The 19,005-nt window shown below is 37.7% G+C and overlaps 2 protein-coding genes across 2 annotated transcripts; both read right to left on the bottom strand.

The window, feature by feature from the left end:
* Window positions 1-3,220: 3,220 nt before the first annotated feature.
* Window positions 3,221-5,814, bottom strand: LOC124297887 (alpha-glucosidase-like). The gene is made up of 6 exons (XM_046749240.1): window positions 5,615-5,814; window positions 5,017-5,480; window positions 4,493-4,936; window positions 4,091-4,346; window positions 3,624-3,969; window positions 3,221-3,538 (listed from the first exon to the last, which is right to left on the bottom strand). Exons 1-6 carry the CDS (start codon window positions 5,781-5,783, stop codon window positions 3,466-3,468), a joined length of 1,752 nt encoding a protein of 583 aa, XP_046605196.1. The 5' UTR covers window positions 5,784-5,814; the 3' UTR covers window positions 3,221-3,465.
* An 8,148-nt stretch (window positions 5,815-13,962) lies between these two features.
* LOC124297888 (alpha-glucosidase-like) lies at window positions 13,963-17,130 on the bottom strand. Its single transcript, XM_046749241.1, has 6 exons — window positions 16,927-17,130; window positions 16,286-16,746; window positions 15,769-16,206; window positions 15,431-15,686; window positions 14,967-15,312; window positions 13,963-14,882 (listed from the first exon to the last, which is right to left on the bottom strand). Exons 1-6 carry the CDS (start codon window positions 17,093-17,095, stop codon window positions 14,810-14,812), a joined length of 1,743 nt encoding a protein of 580 aa, XP_046605197.1. The 5' UTR covers window positions 17,096-17,130; the 3' UTR covers window positions 13,963-14,809.
* Window positions 17,131-19,005: the final 1,875 nt, after the last annotated feature.

Genomic DNA, 19,005 nt, shown 5'->3' with positions numbered 1-19,005 from the left:
TGAACGGTAGGAGTTTTCGGCAATTTTCAAGCTTCATTCTCTTCGGGGGATGTTCCTCTGCAGACTGAAGCTGAAATTTTTGAGAAAACATGAAAATTAAAAAAACGTAGCTAAAATTTGAAAAACATTGAAAAACGAATGATATTTATTGTAACAACAACAATAATAATTTTCATTGTTTCACACAAACCTTGGTTCACTTTCTAGAAGAGGTTGATATCTTCATTAAAAAAAAAATATTTAGGAATATCAAACAAAATTGCTCATGTTTTTTCAGTAGTTTACAAAGGCGAATTCACTTTTTACCACGTTTTCAGTCGTCAAAAGCTTTCTAGTCCCCCTGAGCCCAATATTGCGAATTTTTCAGTTTGTCTTACGCTAAAATATTTGGAAGAGATCGTAGTAACAGAATAAGGAAAAAAATTAAACATTTCCATTCTTTTCGCTTCCTAGTTCCCTAAGATAAATATACTCTTAATTTGCAGACGGTAAAATTATTTCGAAATCGCGCTCGTTCGAAATCGTTATCATCTCAATCTGTAATCAACGATGAATTATGCAACGCTGTTGAATTTAGCAAAATATTCTTTTATGTTGCACAGCTGTGTAAATCGTCATCCAGAAATAAAGATTCCACTCAATTTCCGAAATGTTTCACGTGATCAACTCAAGTTACCAGGCATACGTAAAATTGTCCGGTTTTAACCTTTTATTATAAATGGTTAAGACAGTCGGAAATCTTATCATTGACCCTCAACGCATTAACGAAGTAACGAATTTTGGAAGGGCAGTATTTTTGTTGAAGTTTGAACAGACTCGAAGTGCGCTTTCATCGTTGAAGCGAATAAACGACTAATAAATAACGTTATTCGATCAATTTCTGAAGATTATATCGACGGAAAGCAAAACATAGCCTAATGATCTCTTATAAATTTCTCGAATCCGTGTTTTTCAATATACATAAAACTTTATATTAAGCTGCGACACGTGTTTCTAACGTACACGTCGATGCTTGTGCAAGGTGAAATGATTATTATGATTTCGCAATAACAGACATTCCATATTTGAATTTATTCGAAATGTCACGCTTGAATGAATAAAAAATTACATTCATCTGCTGATCAAACTTTGCAAATCGTTCAGGATATCTGTTTTTCCGTTCTACACATTTCTCTTCCAAATTCAAATAAGGCCGAATCTGCTACACGTCTCATCGAGCAGTATGAGCAGGACTTTGACTGATTTTCCGCGTGATAATTTAACATTGGATTACTGCACGGGGAACCAATGTGCAAACTTCACTTGAATAAACAGTAAAAGATATTCAAATTTACCGAGTCGTTTCGTAATAAACGCGAGTTTTGAAAACGAAAAAAGTAATCCAACGTGACCCTTTTTTATTCGATACTGCGAGTGTGATTGTAGTTTCAGTATGACGAAGGGGGGAAAGGTAAGATTGCGAAAGAAGTTTTTACTTCTCAAGCACTTTTTTTCATAGGCGTTGAAGAGAGTCGCCCAATTATAAGTCGTAAAAAGACCGTAAATTTTATCAACTATTATTAATTCTTATCATTAATATATATCGTATACATATATCTCCAAGTATAGAAGTTCACGTAGTTCAAACCCAAAAAAAAGATTAACACCCCATACTGTATACGGTTCTGATGGAAAAAACTCCAATGCATTTTCATTTGATACTGAAGATATGGCAATAAAGATATGGTATGAATACTTCGAATTTACTATTGCGATTTCGTATAATCCGTGTACTACATATGTATTTTATGTGCTTTATCGGTTCGGAAATAAAATGGTTCTTACCGGGATTGCTAAAAAACTGGATCCGATTCAAACACGTCCCGTATCCGAAGTTTTTACCCGAGTTTTCGGGAGCCCGAACAGCCTTAATTAAAATACTACGACCCTGAAGGTATCAGACCTTAACCTCTTAGTAAAAAAAAGGAGAAATTCTCAGGATTGACAAAACCGATTTGATTGAAAATTTAATATGTTATGAATCGATAGAGTGACGAGCTTTTATAGATACAATGGACAGATTTTTAGTGCATTTATCTTTATGCTGAAAAAAATATCACAGTAAGGAACAAAAATTTGAGAGTTAACAATTTTTTTTACCATTAATTTAATAAGCTCAAAAACTGACCATTGTGTCTATAAAAACTCTTGACTTTCTCAATAACGTGATTAATTTTCAAATAAAGCGGTCAATTCAATCCTGCGAAAAAAATTATTTTGTGTTTTTCGTTATTTCCTTGTTATTACCAATTGGCTGAGTAAGCTATAACTTGGGGCGGCAAAACTTAGAAGCGACATTTTCTAAAATTAGCCCGTACACTTATTACAGGGAAATAGCTGAGCGTCACACGAATGGAAATGAATTAACAGAGTTTTTTGAAAAATTAGAGAAATTTTGAAGCCAATGTCATAAAAATGTTCCTGAAAAATGATCAGCTCAGGCGACTGAACATATTCGCGTATGGGCTATTCCGCGTCAACCGGATCAGTCGTCTCTCAGATATTTTTTTAATTTGGTATGTGGATTCTGTAGGGGGAGTTAGATTTTTGTGCCAAAGCGCGAGTCTCATAATGCAAAATTCGATTTTTTATTAACAATAACAAATTAGACTCCCATTTTTTTCAAAAATTCATAACTTCGGCAAAAAATTAGATACAATATTTTTTTTTTTTCAAATTACGCGGAAAGCTCCATAGAATTAAAAAAAAAAAATATGAAATGTTAAAAAAAAGTTGTTATCAATTGTTTATTTAACAATTAATTTTTCAAAGATTTTTAAAACAGTGACTGGCACCATCAAAAAATTTTTTTTAAATTCTGACATGTTCCTTGAACTGTACTACAACCTGTGAATTAATTCCAGAGGGGTGTTTTTCTTCGTTTTTGAGTAAAAAATCATTAAAGGTGTCGATGCGCATGAAATTGCGGCGCGCCGAGTCTCTACGTAATGGCGGGCGGCCGGTTGCCGTCCACCGCTACCCCAATAATAATTTATTCAACAGAACTATTTTTGATCTATTTCGTACAACTTGCAAACTGTTGTAATAATGTGATATTCACTTCGCCGCCCGTGACTGCTGTATTTAAACGATCGAGACAATATTTTTTTTTTCAATTCAACTACAGGAATGAAAGGATGGAGTGTGTAACCTGTGATTGGACAAGTAACAGTCACGAAGGTTTAAAGTAGTGGTTGGCTTATCTTTATTTTGTAATTATTGGGCTACAATTTGGAGTAGGTCTCAAATACTTTTTCGCAGGCAGCAGGCCAAGAATTTCAGTTGTTAGTAATTCTCAAGGAGTTATGAATCTCGTTTGCTATAAGTTTCGTCCATTTTCTTTGCCGGATGTTTGAAAAGATCTCAGCATGTTCGTTGCCCATATATTGCACCATCAGAATGTTACGGATGAATTCAGCGGTGGTCTTACGAACTCACACCCAGGAGTACCATTGAGCCATGCTCCGGGACCTCTATGCTCGATTTTTCGTATGTATCTCTGGAAGTAAGAGAGGAGAGTCATGAATTACTTTGAACAGTAATGGGGGCTACTTGTACTCTTCAACAATAATCGATCAACTCACCCGACGTTGTCGTTCAGTCCGGAGTACATATCAGCTATAACAAGTTCCAGGGTATCGGGCAGATCGTCAAAGTAATCATCCAAGTCGACCGTGACGGTGGAATTTTCCCAGTTCATCAACACAACTATCGGATTCTCACCGTCAAGCTGCCTAGCGATACCTACCATCTGATCTTCAATAAGTTCGACGTCGACTGTTCCTTCTTCCCATACGGTGGTGTTACGTAGAGCAATTGCTTTTTGTATATTTTGGTAATGACTGAAATCGGCCTCTTTCTCAGCGGCAAGGTTTACTGTCACGTAGTCCGGATTGACCTTGAGGAAAGTTGTAGAGTTTGTGGAGAAACCTGAAAGTGGTCGATCCATATACAATTTCACCGAGAAATTTTGACGAGACTCGAGTTCAAAGGTTTACCAATCAGAGAGAAAGGTTAGCGCCTTCGTTCAAGAAAAATGGGGCATACTAACCGGCAGAAGTGGTGTTGTCCCATTGGTACGGAGTGCGCACGGGGTCTCGCGAGTACAGAGTGTAAGTTGTATTAGTCGTACTGCAAGCTCGGACATCGGTAGTTTCTGCCCACGTGAGATATGTGTTGGTCATACCGAGCTCATCACCATTGTACATGGTGAAAACACCAGGCAGCAAAAGTGTCGACAAGTGAAGTCCATCAGTTCGGTAGAGTCCGACCCGTGTAGCGATTCGATTCATGTCGTGATTTCCGAGCTGCATGGAAACGAGAATCGTGAAACTTACAGAACATACAAACTTCTTCGTCTTATTCTTCTTCCAAATGGCTATGCCTCCGAAGAGGAAGTGCCAAACATGCAAACTTGACGGAACGTAGATTAATAAATGCAACAATGACTTACCACCCAATTAGCTGTTTTACCCGATGGCATATTGTCGAGCCATTTGATGAATATGTCGTAGATGTCCCCCGCTGTATCTATAACAGCATCGTTGGCGATATCTCCGTCTTTGATGAAGTAAAAGTTGAATGGAAAGTCATCATCGTAGTCATACCATTTCATAACGTATTCAATGTCAGAGTATCCTTCCGTGCAGATGAACCGAACCTTGTCGTTACCCTTTGAGACTGTGTAATTGTTTATGTGTTCCTTCCACTCTTGCACGATAGGATAATTTTCTGGTTGATCCTTTGTTTGGGTGTGGTTCAGGTAGAAATAATTGGTTGAATCGACATCCTTGTCGGACCTAGTTTCGTTCTCCAAAGTAGAAGACTCTACATAGTACGGCGCAGCGTCGATACGGAAGCCATCTACGTCATGATCAAGCCAGAACGTAAGAACGTTCTGAAAAGTCATGAAATTTCAGATGAATTCTCGCTGCCTCTTAAACAAACAGATGTTATTCAAATGAAAGTATGTTTTACCTTCATTTCCGACATCACGAGAGGGTTCGTCCAGTTAAGGTCGACTTCGTGCACGCTGAATTGATGAAGATAATAAGCTTCGCGTTCGTCGACCCATTCCCAAACGGTGCCGTCGTTGAAGACGTCCAACCAATTATTTGGATAACTAAGATAGTCGCCGTAATAAACTCCTTTGTTCCAGACGTAGTAACTGTAGTATGGTTCGATTCCCTGTTTTGCTTTGAGGAACCATTCGTGTTCGTCACTCGTGTGGTTGGGAACAAAGTCGATGATTACTTTTAGTCCCAATTCATGGGCCGCAGTTACCAGTGCATCGAAATCGTCAAGTGTCCCGTAATCTGTGTTCACGGCAGTGAAATTGGAAATGTCGTAGCCACTGTCAACCATGGGAGTCTCGTATATGGGCGGCAGCCAAATGCACGTCACGCCCAGGTCGACAAAGTGTTCCAGTTTGCTCTTGATACCTATTCAATTATTACAGAGCAAAGTCAGAAATATCGAAGCTGGTAATTTAACTGCATTCACCTCACTACATACGTGTACGAATTGAATGGCAAAAAAACAATGTCGCCATTGTAAAGAAAACCATGTGACTTACCATTCAGATCTCCTTTTCCATCGCCATCACTGTCCTTAAACGATTCGACCCAAACTTCGTAGATAACGTTTTTCTGCCACCACTCGGTGGGTGCGGTGACATTGTAAGTTACGGCATCAACCGATGCCGCAGCAGCAAGGATGAGGAAGAGCAGCTGGGGAGCACACATCGTGACACTCGAATTCTTCGTCGCTTGAAATCTCATCCGTTTTCAGCGGTATTTATACGAATAATTGATACCGTATTTCGCCATCACTCATTGGTTTGCGGCGTGGGGGAACGCAAATAAAATGTGTTCTTTGTAAAAGCGTTCCCCCAATGAGAAGTCGTTTATTTTCATGCTTCTATAATCATAATCGGAATTCATACGTTTCTACATGGTGCGTTACCTTTTTTTCTTGTCCACATGTAATCCTGTACACCATAGATATTGCGAAGACGGTGGGTTTGTTAGTTATTACCGCGACCGAAACCTCTTTGTTCATTGTTTCAAAGTTTCTGATGACCACTTTTAGCTAAAAATACAATTATTGTATTTATCATGGACATTGGCCGATGTTCAAGCATAAACATATTTGACCTCTTGATCTCTGCCACAACACATTAGAATCGGAAAGTTTTAATTTGATTTCAAAATATTATTAAATCAAAGAGGTAATTTTAAAAATACTGCGACATGTTGTTAGGCTAAAGCGAATGCGGTATTTTTTTGAACTTCAGACGATGAGAAAAACACGTAAAACCAATGATGAAAATGAAATTTTATGTTGCTGCTTACTATTAACAAATCCTTGGTAATATCATACAATATCATATGATTATTTCGAAAAAAATCAACCCGCTAAACCCGTTAAGTGGCTTTATAATAATTACTGAAAATTTTAGCTTTTTCGGTAATGAAAACTTCAGTTGCCTTAAAAATATAAAAGCCTAAGACAACGCAGTAATCAATTTATGTTTCAACTGTTTTTGGAACATGCTGGACCGATTTCAATGAATCAAAAACGAAAATTTTATTCATGTAAATCAATAAAAATATATAACTGCAAGGTGACCCAGCATCAAGTGACCAAAGTGATAGGGGTTATAGAGCCAGTCGAACTGCGTAAATGAACCTTTATTTAGGCAACAGAGTACATTGAGCGCCGGCATTTGAGCAGCCCGGTGCACAATTATTAGGTATGTTTGAGAGGGTGAAACACCCTCTCTGTTTCACTTTTCATTCACGGTATCATACATTTGCCAATCCATTCTGATATGACTGGTGCCATTATATCGAAAACACAAATGTTGTGTATGTGTACTCGTGCATACTTGCAGAAACATCCATAAAGGGGGTAAACTACCCCTCAAGTAAGGGTAAGTACGAATAATTATATTTGTATGATGAAAAAATTTCTTTTTGCACCGTGCAGATCTTACAACAGCTATATGATTACAACCGGGTATTTGACTATGTGTTTGTGATCCACCGAAACTAGAAAGATTTACCTAGGGCGGATATGAAAGTCGATTATGTGTAAGAGATTGCAGTTCGATAATTTTATTCCTTAAACGTAAATTTATTTCAGAATCCAATAAAGTTAACGCCGTCTGAAAAATGTCAAAAATTTTCCCATATCCGGAATCTAAATACATCAAGCGGTTGAATTTTTCCAATCGTATCTAGCCTTTGTGTATAACCATTGGAAATATATATTTATTTCGAGGGGTTGCTTCTCTAACGACCTTCGGGCAGTGTCCACTCCAAAAATATATCAACAATACGCTGTCACTACAGGGATTAAGAAAAATACTTTTTCCAATCAAGCTTTGAAATGCTTGAATATTATACGATCCAAGCCATTACGATGTTTCACCCTTGACTCCACAATCGGAATTGTGGCGTTTATAGTTCGCAATGTAAAAAATCGCAAGAATCTTTTACAAGTTTATGCATGTTCAACTAAAGATGCGACGCAAAACTATTTCATACGCATAAGGCATAGCGGATGATTCCGTTTTATTCACCGTTCTCCGTATTATCTGAAGTTGTATATAATTGCTCAATGCAGAGTGCTCGGATGAGACGGGCGTCTCGAATAATGTCGGAGAACGCTGTTAAATCTGGAGAATTTTGAGAAAATCTCAGGCGTTCGGTAGGATAATTGGATGCGCATTTAGTTCTATCGAAACGTGCCGGACTTGACAATTTCACCGGGCGCTCCCCCTGAAATTCTTTCCGGATGATGGAATTCCAACAGGATGTTTACCGTTTTCAAGCGAAGCGAATTTTCAAAACTAAAGAGTTTTAACAAGTTTTCTCCCTTGTGGGTTAGGAAACACGTGAAATCTTCGTGATAAATTAATATCAAATCAAGTGTGATACATAACGGCGAAATTAAGGAAATGACTAAAAATATTATCTCAGCAAAATACTCCACACTGTTGAATGATGTTCTCTTTGTAAAATGAATTTTTCACCCGAAGGATTTACAAAAATGACAATTTACACATTACGTATACTTTACGATAAATACAGCTGTTCAATGAAAAAAATGTTTGGCAAAACTCACTGTAGTGCGTAATAAAATAGTTTCAAATTGCGCAACTAATAAATCGAAACTTCCGGAATAGTTTTAAGAAACTGTAGCTATACTAACTTTCAAATAATTGCGTGGTACGTGCGAGAATTTCCATTGTCTATGTCAACGCTATCTTTTCATCGTTTATAGAAGCGTTCAAAAATTACGTCATATCTACTTCGAACTTTGTACTCAATATTTTTTTAAAACAAATAATTTTTTTGCCAGAATCCCGGCTAGATGCCGACCAGGTCCTAAAGTTGCAGCCAAATTTCTATCCGTAGGTATGTCTATGAGTTATTTCCAATTTTGGCCAATCCTTGGGCAAAACATACGTAGAAGGATCGTTTTGGCCAGGAGAGAATTTCTAGTGAATGATTACTTTCCACTTTGCGTTTGTGAATGAGAGCTAAGAATTATTTTACCATTACAATAAATAGTAACGTATGTATGGAAAAAACATGAAATATACCCTAGAACTTTAATGGGAATTTCTTGTATCATGTCCCTCCTTCCTTTACAGCTGAGCTTACGTAATTCCTCAGCAGTACTTGGTACGAATTACGATCGACCTTCGTGGCATCTCTTGTCATTTCAGGTGTGTCACGTACAGAAAAATTACCTTAATAATCTACGATATCCGCGTACCTAAATTGCGCCGTGTTGCGGAACTAATACATACCTGAAAAATGAAGCAATTTAGTGCAATGTTGCGGAAATAAGACCGATGTATCGTAACGTCAAGTTTCCTCGATCATCAATTCAGCTGTGTAATGATAGACAGAAACCTCGCTGAAATTAACTATATTACGTCGCACATTAACCGAAATTCAAGGCAATAATAATCATCCCTCTAGTTATTTCTACTAAATATTCAAATTGAGTTTACTTCAAGTTGATTAGTCATAAAACCCACGATTTCGATTATCACTACTTGCAAAATTCATTATGAATACGCAGATGAATCGAATTGTTGTGAAAATCATTCGTCAGTTCCTGTGACGAATCATTTAGCGCGTCGAATATTTCAAGTGGTATGCATTTCTGTAGAATTTGAGAAAGTTTGTTTTATCACTTTTTCTGAAAGCTTGCGCCTGTAAGTTCTCGTTACATTTCATCTCGATGGTTTAAACATTACTGGAAGACTCATTGATGTAATGACAGAGAGGAATTTGCGCGTCTGAATTTCGAAGGGTTACGAATTAATTATAACATTAGGAATATGAACAGCTGGTTGTTGGAGATGCAAAGATACGGGGGTTGAGTTGTCGTGAAATGCCCCATATATATATATATAATATATATATATTAGGTTGGTCCTTATTTGGGGTGTTTTCGAATTTTCCTGCCGACAAGGCGGAAAAAGTTTGCAAATAAATCAATAAAAAAGTACGCGAAACCGGGAGCCTGTAAGCCAACCCTAAGTACTCCCGCCAAGGCCATGAATTTTCCCATGTAATTTCAATGGGAATTCGGACTTACTGCACTATTTTTCCCCCCCCCGCCTAGATAGTATTTTGAAAAATCTGAAACTTGGTATATGTTTTTCCTATATTCATAGATATTCTACAAAAAATTGGGCGATTTACAACGATGAAATTAGCAAAGTACCAGCGCATCAAAGTTGTGTCTTAAAGTAAAAAATAAATGGATTAATGAATAATATCAAACAATTAGATTCTAATTATATAATTTAACGAAATAAATATTATCTTATTTCCTTGAATGGTGATTTTTTACTTTATGACACAACTTTGATGCGCTAGTACTTTGTTAATTTCATCGTTGTAAATCGCCCAATTTTTTGTAGAATATCTATGAATATAGGAAAGACATATGCCAAGTTTCAGATTTTTCAAAATACTATTTAGGCGGGGGGGAAAAAATAGTGCAGTAAGTCCGAAGTCCCATTGAAATTACATGGGAAAATTCATGGCCTTGGCGGGAGTACTTAGGGTTGGCTTACAGGCTCCCGGTTTCGCGTACTTTTTTATTGATTTATTTGCAAACTTTTTCCGCCTTGTCCGCAGGAAAATTCGAAAACACCCCAAATAAGGACCAACCTAATATATATATATGTGAACGGTGGTAAGAACATTCTACTGCTGTCTCCGTGGCAATGACGATTGAAGAATGATATATTTGAATGCTGCTTGTATTGTACGGTAAAACAATGTTTTAGAGCAAAATTATGTCTTTTTTTTCATAAAATATTCATCACAAATAGTGAAAATAAACTGAGAAATTTGAAGAAATTTGTACGTATTTTAAATTTTATTTCGAACAAATAGCCGTATGGATTTTGTGATATCTCGATTTGTTCGTTTAGTAAAAACTTAAAAAGGCCTTAGAACAATTGTTTCATTTGTAACTTGACGATAGCTGCATTATACGCAAAAATACTCCTTGGAACGAAATTCTCAAATATGTGACACAGTCGCTTCACATAGCTGGAAATGAAGTTTGGGGCTTCCCGTTAAGTTTTGATTTTTCTGCTCCTTAGCCACAATCAGGGCAACTGAAATTCATGATTTCGAACTGGTTGGTTGACTTTTGTCATCTTAAGCTGTACATACAGTTCTGAGCAGCTTACGGAAGATTACCCTATGCTTACACACATGACACCTAATATGAGTACGACTTTATTGTAGATTTTTTGCAGTATGTTCGATTGACAAGAATGCAGATCGTGTACCAGCGTTTCCGGTCCATTTTAAATTCTGCACGCCTCGCAATGCTGCTCGTATTCATCCACGCAATTTATATCCCAATGAATAATTAGCGTCCGTACTTTCAGACCAATCAGCATTCATGTTTGCTCAGCTAAGGATGAACTTGCGCGACTACATACGATTGGCTGTAGCCCAGTGTGCGGGTAGAATACGTCAGGCTTGACACGCAACCACGGCATCCGCAGAGTAATTTACATCCCGCGCTAAAATTTACCGCGAATTCGAGATCCTGGACCTCGTCACCTTTTACCCCGGATATTATTTGCCTCCTTGCTTTACTCCTCATCCCCTCACCCCCCGTATCTCCGCACCCCCCAGAACCAGCTGTTCATATTCCTGATACCATAATTAATTCGTACCCCCGCGAAACTCCGAACGATCAAATTCTTCGCCATTATTATATCAATGAGTCTTCCAATAATGTTTGAATCATCGAGATGAAATTTAAGGAAAACTGAAACGCCCAAGTTTTCGGAACAAGTGATAAAACAAACTCACATAAATTTTTCAGATATGCATTTCACTTGGAATATTCGATGCGCTAAATTATTCTTCGCAGGAGAGAATGAATTATTTTGACAATATTAATCGAAATCGTGTGTTTTTGATTAATTAAATTGAAGTAAACTCAATTTGAATATTTAGTGGAGATAACTAGAGGGATGATTGTTATCGCCTCGAATTTCTAATAATGTGCGACGTTGTATAGTTAATTTTAGCGAGGTTTCTGTCTATCATTACACAGCTGAATTGATGATCAAGGAAACTTGACGTTACGATACATCAGTCTTATTTCCGCAACATTGCACTAAATTGCTTCATTTTTCAGGTATGTATTAGTTCCGCAACATGGCGCAATTTAGGTAGACGGATATCGTGAATTATTAAGCTAATTTTTCTGCTCGTGACACACCTGAAATGACAAAAGATGCCACGAAGATCAAACGTACTTCGTACCAGGTACCGCTAAGGAATTACGTAAACTCAGCTTCAAAGGAAGAAGCGACGTGGTACGCCAAAAATACTCCCCAGAATAGAATTTTCAAAAATGTGACACTGTTACTTCACGTAGCTGGAAATGAAGGTTGCGGATCGCCTTAAAGTAGCTGTAAGAGTGCGAGAACAGAATTGAAGGAACGTAAAATCTGGAGGATGTCACATTGTACCAAATTTGTCAACATTATTTCATACATTTTCAACTTCCTGTTTCTCTATTTTCAAAGAAAAAAGGAAGTTATTATAATTACCCCGAAAATGAAAAGTCGAGTTTTCACTAGACTTCGACGCTTCCAGATCTAGAGAATCACCTCCAATCATTTCCAGATGGACCTCTCTCTGTGTGAGTGTGTATGTACGTATCTGAACAATTTTTTCAACCGACGATATCTCGAGCACAAGGTGGGATGGAAAAATGTCAATAATGTACAGGATTTTACCCTCACGGAAAAAAACCCTCAATTTTTGGGGGTAAGCCTTAAAATTTAAGGATTCACCCTGAAAGTTGAGGATAAACCCCTAAATTTGGGGGTTTACCCCCAAAAATTGAAGGTAAATCATCATTAATGGAGGGTTTATCTCCAACAGTTGGAGATTAACCCTCAACGATTGAAGGTTCATCCTTAAGAGTTGAAGATGAACCCTCGACGTTGAAGGTAAGCCCTTAGCGATAAAGGTTAATTCCTAACAATTGAGGGTTCAATCCCCAAGACATGAAGGTGAATCCTCGACGTTGAAGGTACACCTTCAACGATGCGGGTAATTCATATCCCTAAAATTTAACTGATGGTAAATGTGAGGGTGAACTATCAACATTGCGGGGATTGTCCCCTGCAACCCCAAGGGATACACCTATCTCTTCTTCAGGATAAACTCTAAAAGTTGAGTGTCGACGCGAAAATATAATATGTAAAAGATTGGTGGTGAAGCCTTGATTCCATTGCAGGGTAACATAACCCGTGAAATTTCCAAGGTAATTCTTATGATATTCGTTGAAGTTCTATTATTCTCAACAACATGTGAAATGATCTATCTACATATTATTTATAACAAAACCAATGATTCAATTTGAATTCAACTTTCGAGCAGCTCGCTGGAATTGAGCCATCGCATCATATAGTATAAGGATCATTATTGATGTTGCATTTTACTTACCCTGCATGTCATTATGCAACGCACCAAAAGAATACTACTTAGTTTTTTCAGGGTTGAAATTAGAAATCATAAACTACACTATATATGGGGATTCTCACGTCAACTCGGTGAATCAAAAACATTGACCCTCTTCGATTTTCTCAGTCATTTTTTATATGATAGTTCTTGGAAATTATCTGAAAATTATCGAATCTGAATATTTTATATACTTTCATATAGTGTATGTACATTGTACATGTACGCATACATCTTCATTATAATATAATAATGAATGGAATGCATTGCGTATAGATAATTCTTCGTGGCTATATGAATTATACATGCGTACGTTAAATTTTATTTACGATTATTTTTCTGCGTGGGGATGCATTATACCCTCCTTCTATATTAAACGCGAATTCGTATAGATATACAAGAATTTAATAATGTTTATATATAATTTTCGTGGCATTCAATGATAAAAATGAATATCCAAATGCATATATAACATATGTGTATGATTGACTCAAGATATCAAATGAGAAATAACCAGACAACTTCTTGATGAGTCAGTTTCTATTGTATTTACTAATAGTGTGTAATGCACTTTTGTAATACCGTTACATCTATAATCCCAATAAAATGAGACAATAAGCTCTTGACTTGAGAATTCTTTCAAAGTGAATCCTCGATTGGGAGGTTCACCCTCAACTTGGAGGTAAACCCTTGACGTGGGGGTTAACTCTCACTTAAGAGGTAAGCTCTCAACTTGGGAGTAAACTCTAGACTTGGGAGTAAACCTTCGACTTCGAGGTTAACCCTGAATTGAGGGGTACGAATTTACCCCTTAGAGGTTGAGGGTTGTTTTAGGAGTTATTTTGGGTGTAAAATTGGGGTTTTTTTCCGTAAGGGTACGTTTAGATGATGAGCATGAAGAATTCGTATGTCCCTTACAATTCGAATGTTCGCTTTTATTAGAAAATGATCGCGAATAAATTGTTTAGAGACAATTTGTAGGATTATTGATTTTGTTTCTTAAATAAAACAAATTTTTCCGTTTGCAAAACCGATGTGATGTATGGTAGCTTTCGCAATCAGAGTATTATTGTTATTACCATTCTTATAATCATTTTAGAAATTTATAAACATAATTTCAATTTGGTATATAGCAAACAATTGCATCAAATCTGTTATGTGCAGCGTTTTACATTTGGCTTACGGAGAAAGAAGCAATTTCATGAAGAAGAAACGCAACCGCAAACGATTTTGACAATACTTGAGGTACTAGGTTCTGATAATTGAATTGGTTTGCAACGTGATGAAAAGTACCGCTGATATTTTTCTCACGGCTTGTTCATTGTATGAGTATGCTAGGTTCAACAGATTTTCACATTATTTGAAAATTATCAATTAACTTTCGTTCATAACAATATAATGATATACCATCCGGTTACACTTGACTCCGACAATTTGTTCTACTTTATTTCGAAATTATTGTGCGTGAACTACAAATCGGTAAGTAATAGATATTCAAGTTTAGAGTCCATTGTTACACATACGACTTGAAACGGATCTCAAATACATTTGTTGCGTTATTTTAAAGGGGCGAAGATAACATTTCCAAGTAATCATCAAAACTTAAACTTTAGTTTGTGATGAGTTTCGGCCAGACTGATCGTCGAATGGTGCAAGGAACGTCAATCCATCGTTGATGCTTGTGTGCAAAATTGTCGTAAGAACAAAATATCTCGGATTGATTCGGAATGGCTCTACGAACTTGTACCCAGAAGTACCATTGCGCCATACGCTGGGATGTACATGCTTGATTTGTTGTAAGTATCTCTGAAAGTCGAGAAATGAGTGATAGAAGTACTTTGAACGACGATCGGGATTGATTGACTTTTCAACAAGAAACGGTCGACTCACCCAATGTTATCATTCAATCCGGAGTACATGTCAGCTATAACAAGTTCCATGGTATCGGGCAAATCGGCAAAGTAACTGTCCAAATCAACGGTGACGGTGGTATTCGCCCAGTTTACCAAAACTATGATTGGATCTTCACCATCAAGCTGCCTAGACATACCTATTACGTCGTCTTCGATAAGTTCAACGTCGACTGTTCCCTCTCGCCATACGGTGGTGTTTCGTAGAGCAATCGCTTTTTGGAAATTTTTATAATGACTGAAATCGGCCTCTTTTTCGGCGGCAAGATTTACGGTCAGATAGTTCTCGTTCACCTTGAGGAACGGTGTAGAGTTTGTAGAGAATCCTGTGAGGTGTGAATCGGATAAAAATTGTCTTGAGTATTTTCAAGTGAACTTGCGTTATCTTCAAGCCTGCGCGACGTTAGTTATTTTACCGAATTAGACACAACGTGAAATACTGACCGGCAGCAGTTGTGTTATCCCATTGGTAAGGGGTGCGTTCGGGATCTCTGGTCCAACTGAGGTACTCTGTTTCATTGGTGTTACATGCTTGTACATCAGTAGTTTCTGCCCAGGTGAGAAATGTGTCGGTCATGCCGATTTCGTCGCCGAAGTAAAGAGTAGGAACGCCAGACATGAGAAGAATCAAGAAATGGATCCCGTCAGTTCGGTATAATCCAACCTTGGTGGCGATTCGACTTCTGTCGTGATTTCCTAACTGCGGGAAAATAAAAGTCTTAAGACTTACTTTCGCGTATTAAATTGACTAAACTTGTGTTCTCTATCACACGATCACTTACCACCCAGTTAGCTGTTTGGTAACTCGGCATATTGTTATACCACTTCGTAATTATGTCGACTATATCTGTAGCTGTGTCTATAACAGCGGAAGTTTGGCCATCGGAAATGAAAAAGAAATTGAATGGCACATCGGAACCGTAATCGTACCATTTGACTACGTAATCAATGGCAGAGTATCCTTCTGTGCACATGACCCGCACCTTGTCGTTACCCTGTGAGACTGTGTAGTTGTTTATGTGTTCCTTCCACTCCTGTACGAGTGGATAACTCTCTGGTTGATCCTTTGTCTCGGTGTGGTTCAAGTAGTAATAAGTGTCCGACGGGACGTCCTGCCCGGACAAAGTCTCATTCGTAAAATTAGCAGACTCTACGAAAAAGGGCACCGCGTCGACGCGGAAGCCGTCTATCCCAAGATCAAGCCAATACGTAAGAACTTTCTGAAAACTCATGACGTGTGAGATATCGTTTTGGGATATATCGCCTCTTTTCTCAACAAACAAAAAAAGTGCATTTTACCTTCATTTGCTCCATGACGTCAGGGTTCCTCCAGTTAAGGTCGACTTCGTGCTTGCTGAACTGGTGAAGGTAATAGGCGTTACGTTCGTCAACCCATTCCCAAGTACTGCCAGTGAACCCAGAGATCCAATTACTTGGCAGTCCACGATAATCACCGTACATAATTCCTTCGTTCCATATGTAGTAACTGTAGTATGGTTCGATACCTTGCTTTGCTTTGACAAACCATTCGTGTTCGTCACTTGTGTGATTCGGAACAAAATCGATGATTACTTTAAGTCCCAATTCTTGGGCGGTTTTGACCAGAGTTGTAAAATCGTCAAGTGTACCGTAAGTTGAATGCAATGCGTAGAAATCAGAAATATCGTAGCCACTATCGACGAAGGGACTCTCGTATATAGGCGCGAGCCAGATGCACGTGACGCCCATGTCGACAAAATGACTCAATGTGCTCGTAATACCTGCAACCGTTCAAACTTACGTAGATTCAGATAAATTACTCTTAATAAGTAGAGTACCGTCGGTAACATCAAAACTGGTCCCTCAGCGGTTCTTGTATTGTCATCGAAAAGTACTTTTGAGTGAATTGAAGGAAACAAATGCAGTCCTCAAGTGCAAAAAAATTATTTTTCTGTACCTACCATTGAAATCACCGATCCCATCGCCATTGCTATCTTTGAAGGATTCAGGCCAGATTTCGTAGATGACGGCTGTTTGCCACCACTCCGTTGGCGTTGTGACATTATAGGTTGTGGCATCAATCGATGCCGTACCAGCAAGTATCAAGAAGAGTACCGGTAACGTGCACATCGTGGTACTCAATTTCTCGCCGATTGAAATCTTATTCGTGCTCCGTGGTATATATGCATAAAACGAGTGCCACGTGTTCGCAACTTTAGAAGTCATTCGCAAATGATATCATACCGCCGGGGGGGGGGGGGGGGGGGCGGTAATTGGTAACATGACATATTATCACGTCGTCAGAAAGCAAGAGAGGAGTAGGGGGTTAGGCCTAGTGTGTCCATATTTTAATGTTAATGAGAAGGTTTTTATTAACTCGCATTTTGTCTGTCCGTTTGTTTATCTGTAAAAATTGTCCGTAAATATTTCGCAATCGATTTTAAACTAAGTTTTCGATGAGATAGAGACTTGAAACTTTAAATATAGTGCAGAACTGGATGACGGCGCAGTATTATTTATTTTTCTGAATAAATGTGGGAAAAAAAAATTCTCATAGTTTGGACTGGGAGTCAATCCAGAATCAGGTGAAGAGAAACTGAAATAAACGTCAAATTTGCCACATGCATTTTCATTCTAAACTTTCTCAACAAGTACTAAAAAGTATAAAATAATTTCTCCCAGCCCCATACAAACTTAAAGCGAAACATGTGAGACGCATGAGAATGTTTTTTTAAGTTTGAATTTTATGAAAAACTTAATGTTTCAGTTCTCAAATGAAAACTAGATGTACGATGTTTTATCTCGTCCCAGCTTACGCAATTATACGTCGTGTTAAGCGGTACTTGACGGGCCTTTATAGAAAAGTACCTTGAGAAATAAACCAAATTCTATCATTATCGTTTCATGTATGCATCATGCCTTGAAAAAGGCACGCCAAGTTTCACGTACTAATTTACTGTTTGTTTTCTGGATTTCCAACACTATTATATAACAGTTGCCAATCCTTCGCTTGCAATTACGCAGCGACAGTAGGATTCGGTAGCACACTCATAGTTGGGTGTCAGAAGCAGAGACAATGTTCACTGTTTATATCTCATTGTCAGTCGGAAAGTTTCGTCATCTCTTGACTGCTACACCGGGGTCCGATTGACACCGCCCTATTTTATTTGTAATTTGAAAGTACGTTAAGCGAGAGAGGAATGAGTTATTTTATTTTTCATTTATACTGAATTATCATTTGTAGTTGAATAAGTTTAGAGACGGCTTGACCCCGGTGTGGCAGCAGTGTGATTCCTAAGAGATGTCGCAGCTGAGGGTGAAGTTTCAACCATGCTTTTATTGTAAATTGACAGACATGTACTTGGCGGTAATATGCGATTCGATTTTTTTTTTGAAGGATGAGAATATTTATATATGCTGTGTTCTTGTCAAATATTTTTTTTCGAATAAGATAATTATATGCTTACATTTTTGATCAGAGAAGGTATTTATGTGGGTAATGACCACACTTTTAACGTCCTTGGCGAAAGGTTTTGCACTAGAGGTGCTTTTTGGAAGGATTGTAAAGACCTCAGACTTAAACAACATAATACTTGCTTGTCAAAATATCACTTTTAACGGATCTTATCTTTGCCTTATTTCTCTTGTTTGTACAGCTTTCTTTAATCGTTTCGACGGTCAGCAATTCGAGTTGATCTTGGCAGGAGTGTTTTTAAAATACAGTACGTGCAACATACTGTCATGTTAAACTAAAATTCTGCGGGGTAATTTTAAAACTCAGGTTTCGGAAATTCGAAATCAGACTACACAATTTAAAGTCCACATGCGAGATTTCCAAATTTAGTTACGGGATATTCGAAATCGCAAAGCGAAATCAATACAGATGCGAAATGATTTCTTTTGCCACAATAAATTATTGAGTTTAACAGACCGTATTCGAATTTCTTTAGATGTGAAGAATTGTACATTCATCACTTAAATTCAGCGGTATGTTGAGCAAATGCCAAATAACGTACAGAATATGTATAGTAGTTTACTAG

Source organism: Neodiprion virginianus, chromosome 2 (genome assembly GCF_021901495.1).
Source record: "Neodiprion virginianus isolate iyNeoVirg1 chromosome 2, iyNeoVirg1.1, whole genome shotgun sequence".
In the NCBI taxonomy this organism is placed as follows: Eukaryota; Metazoa; Arthropoda; class Insecta; order Hymenoptera; family Diprionidae; genus Neodiprion; species Neodiprion virginianus.
The sequence above is the reverse complement of the archived record's forward strand: the minus strand, read 5'-3'. Positions and strand labels throughout refer to the sequence as shown.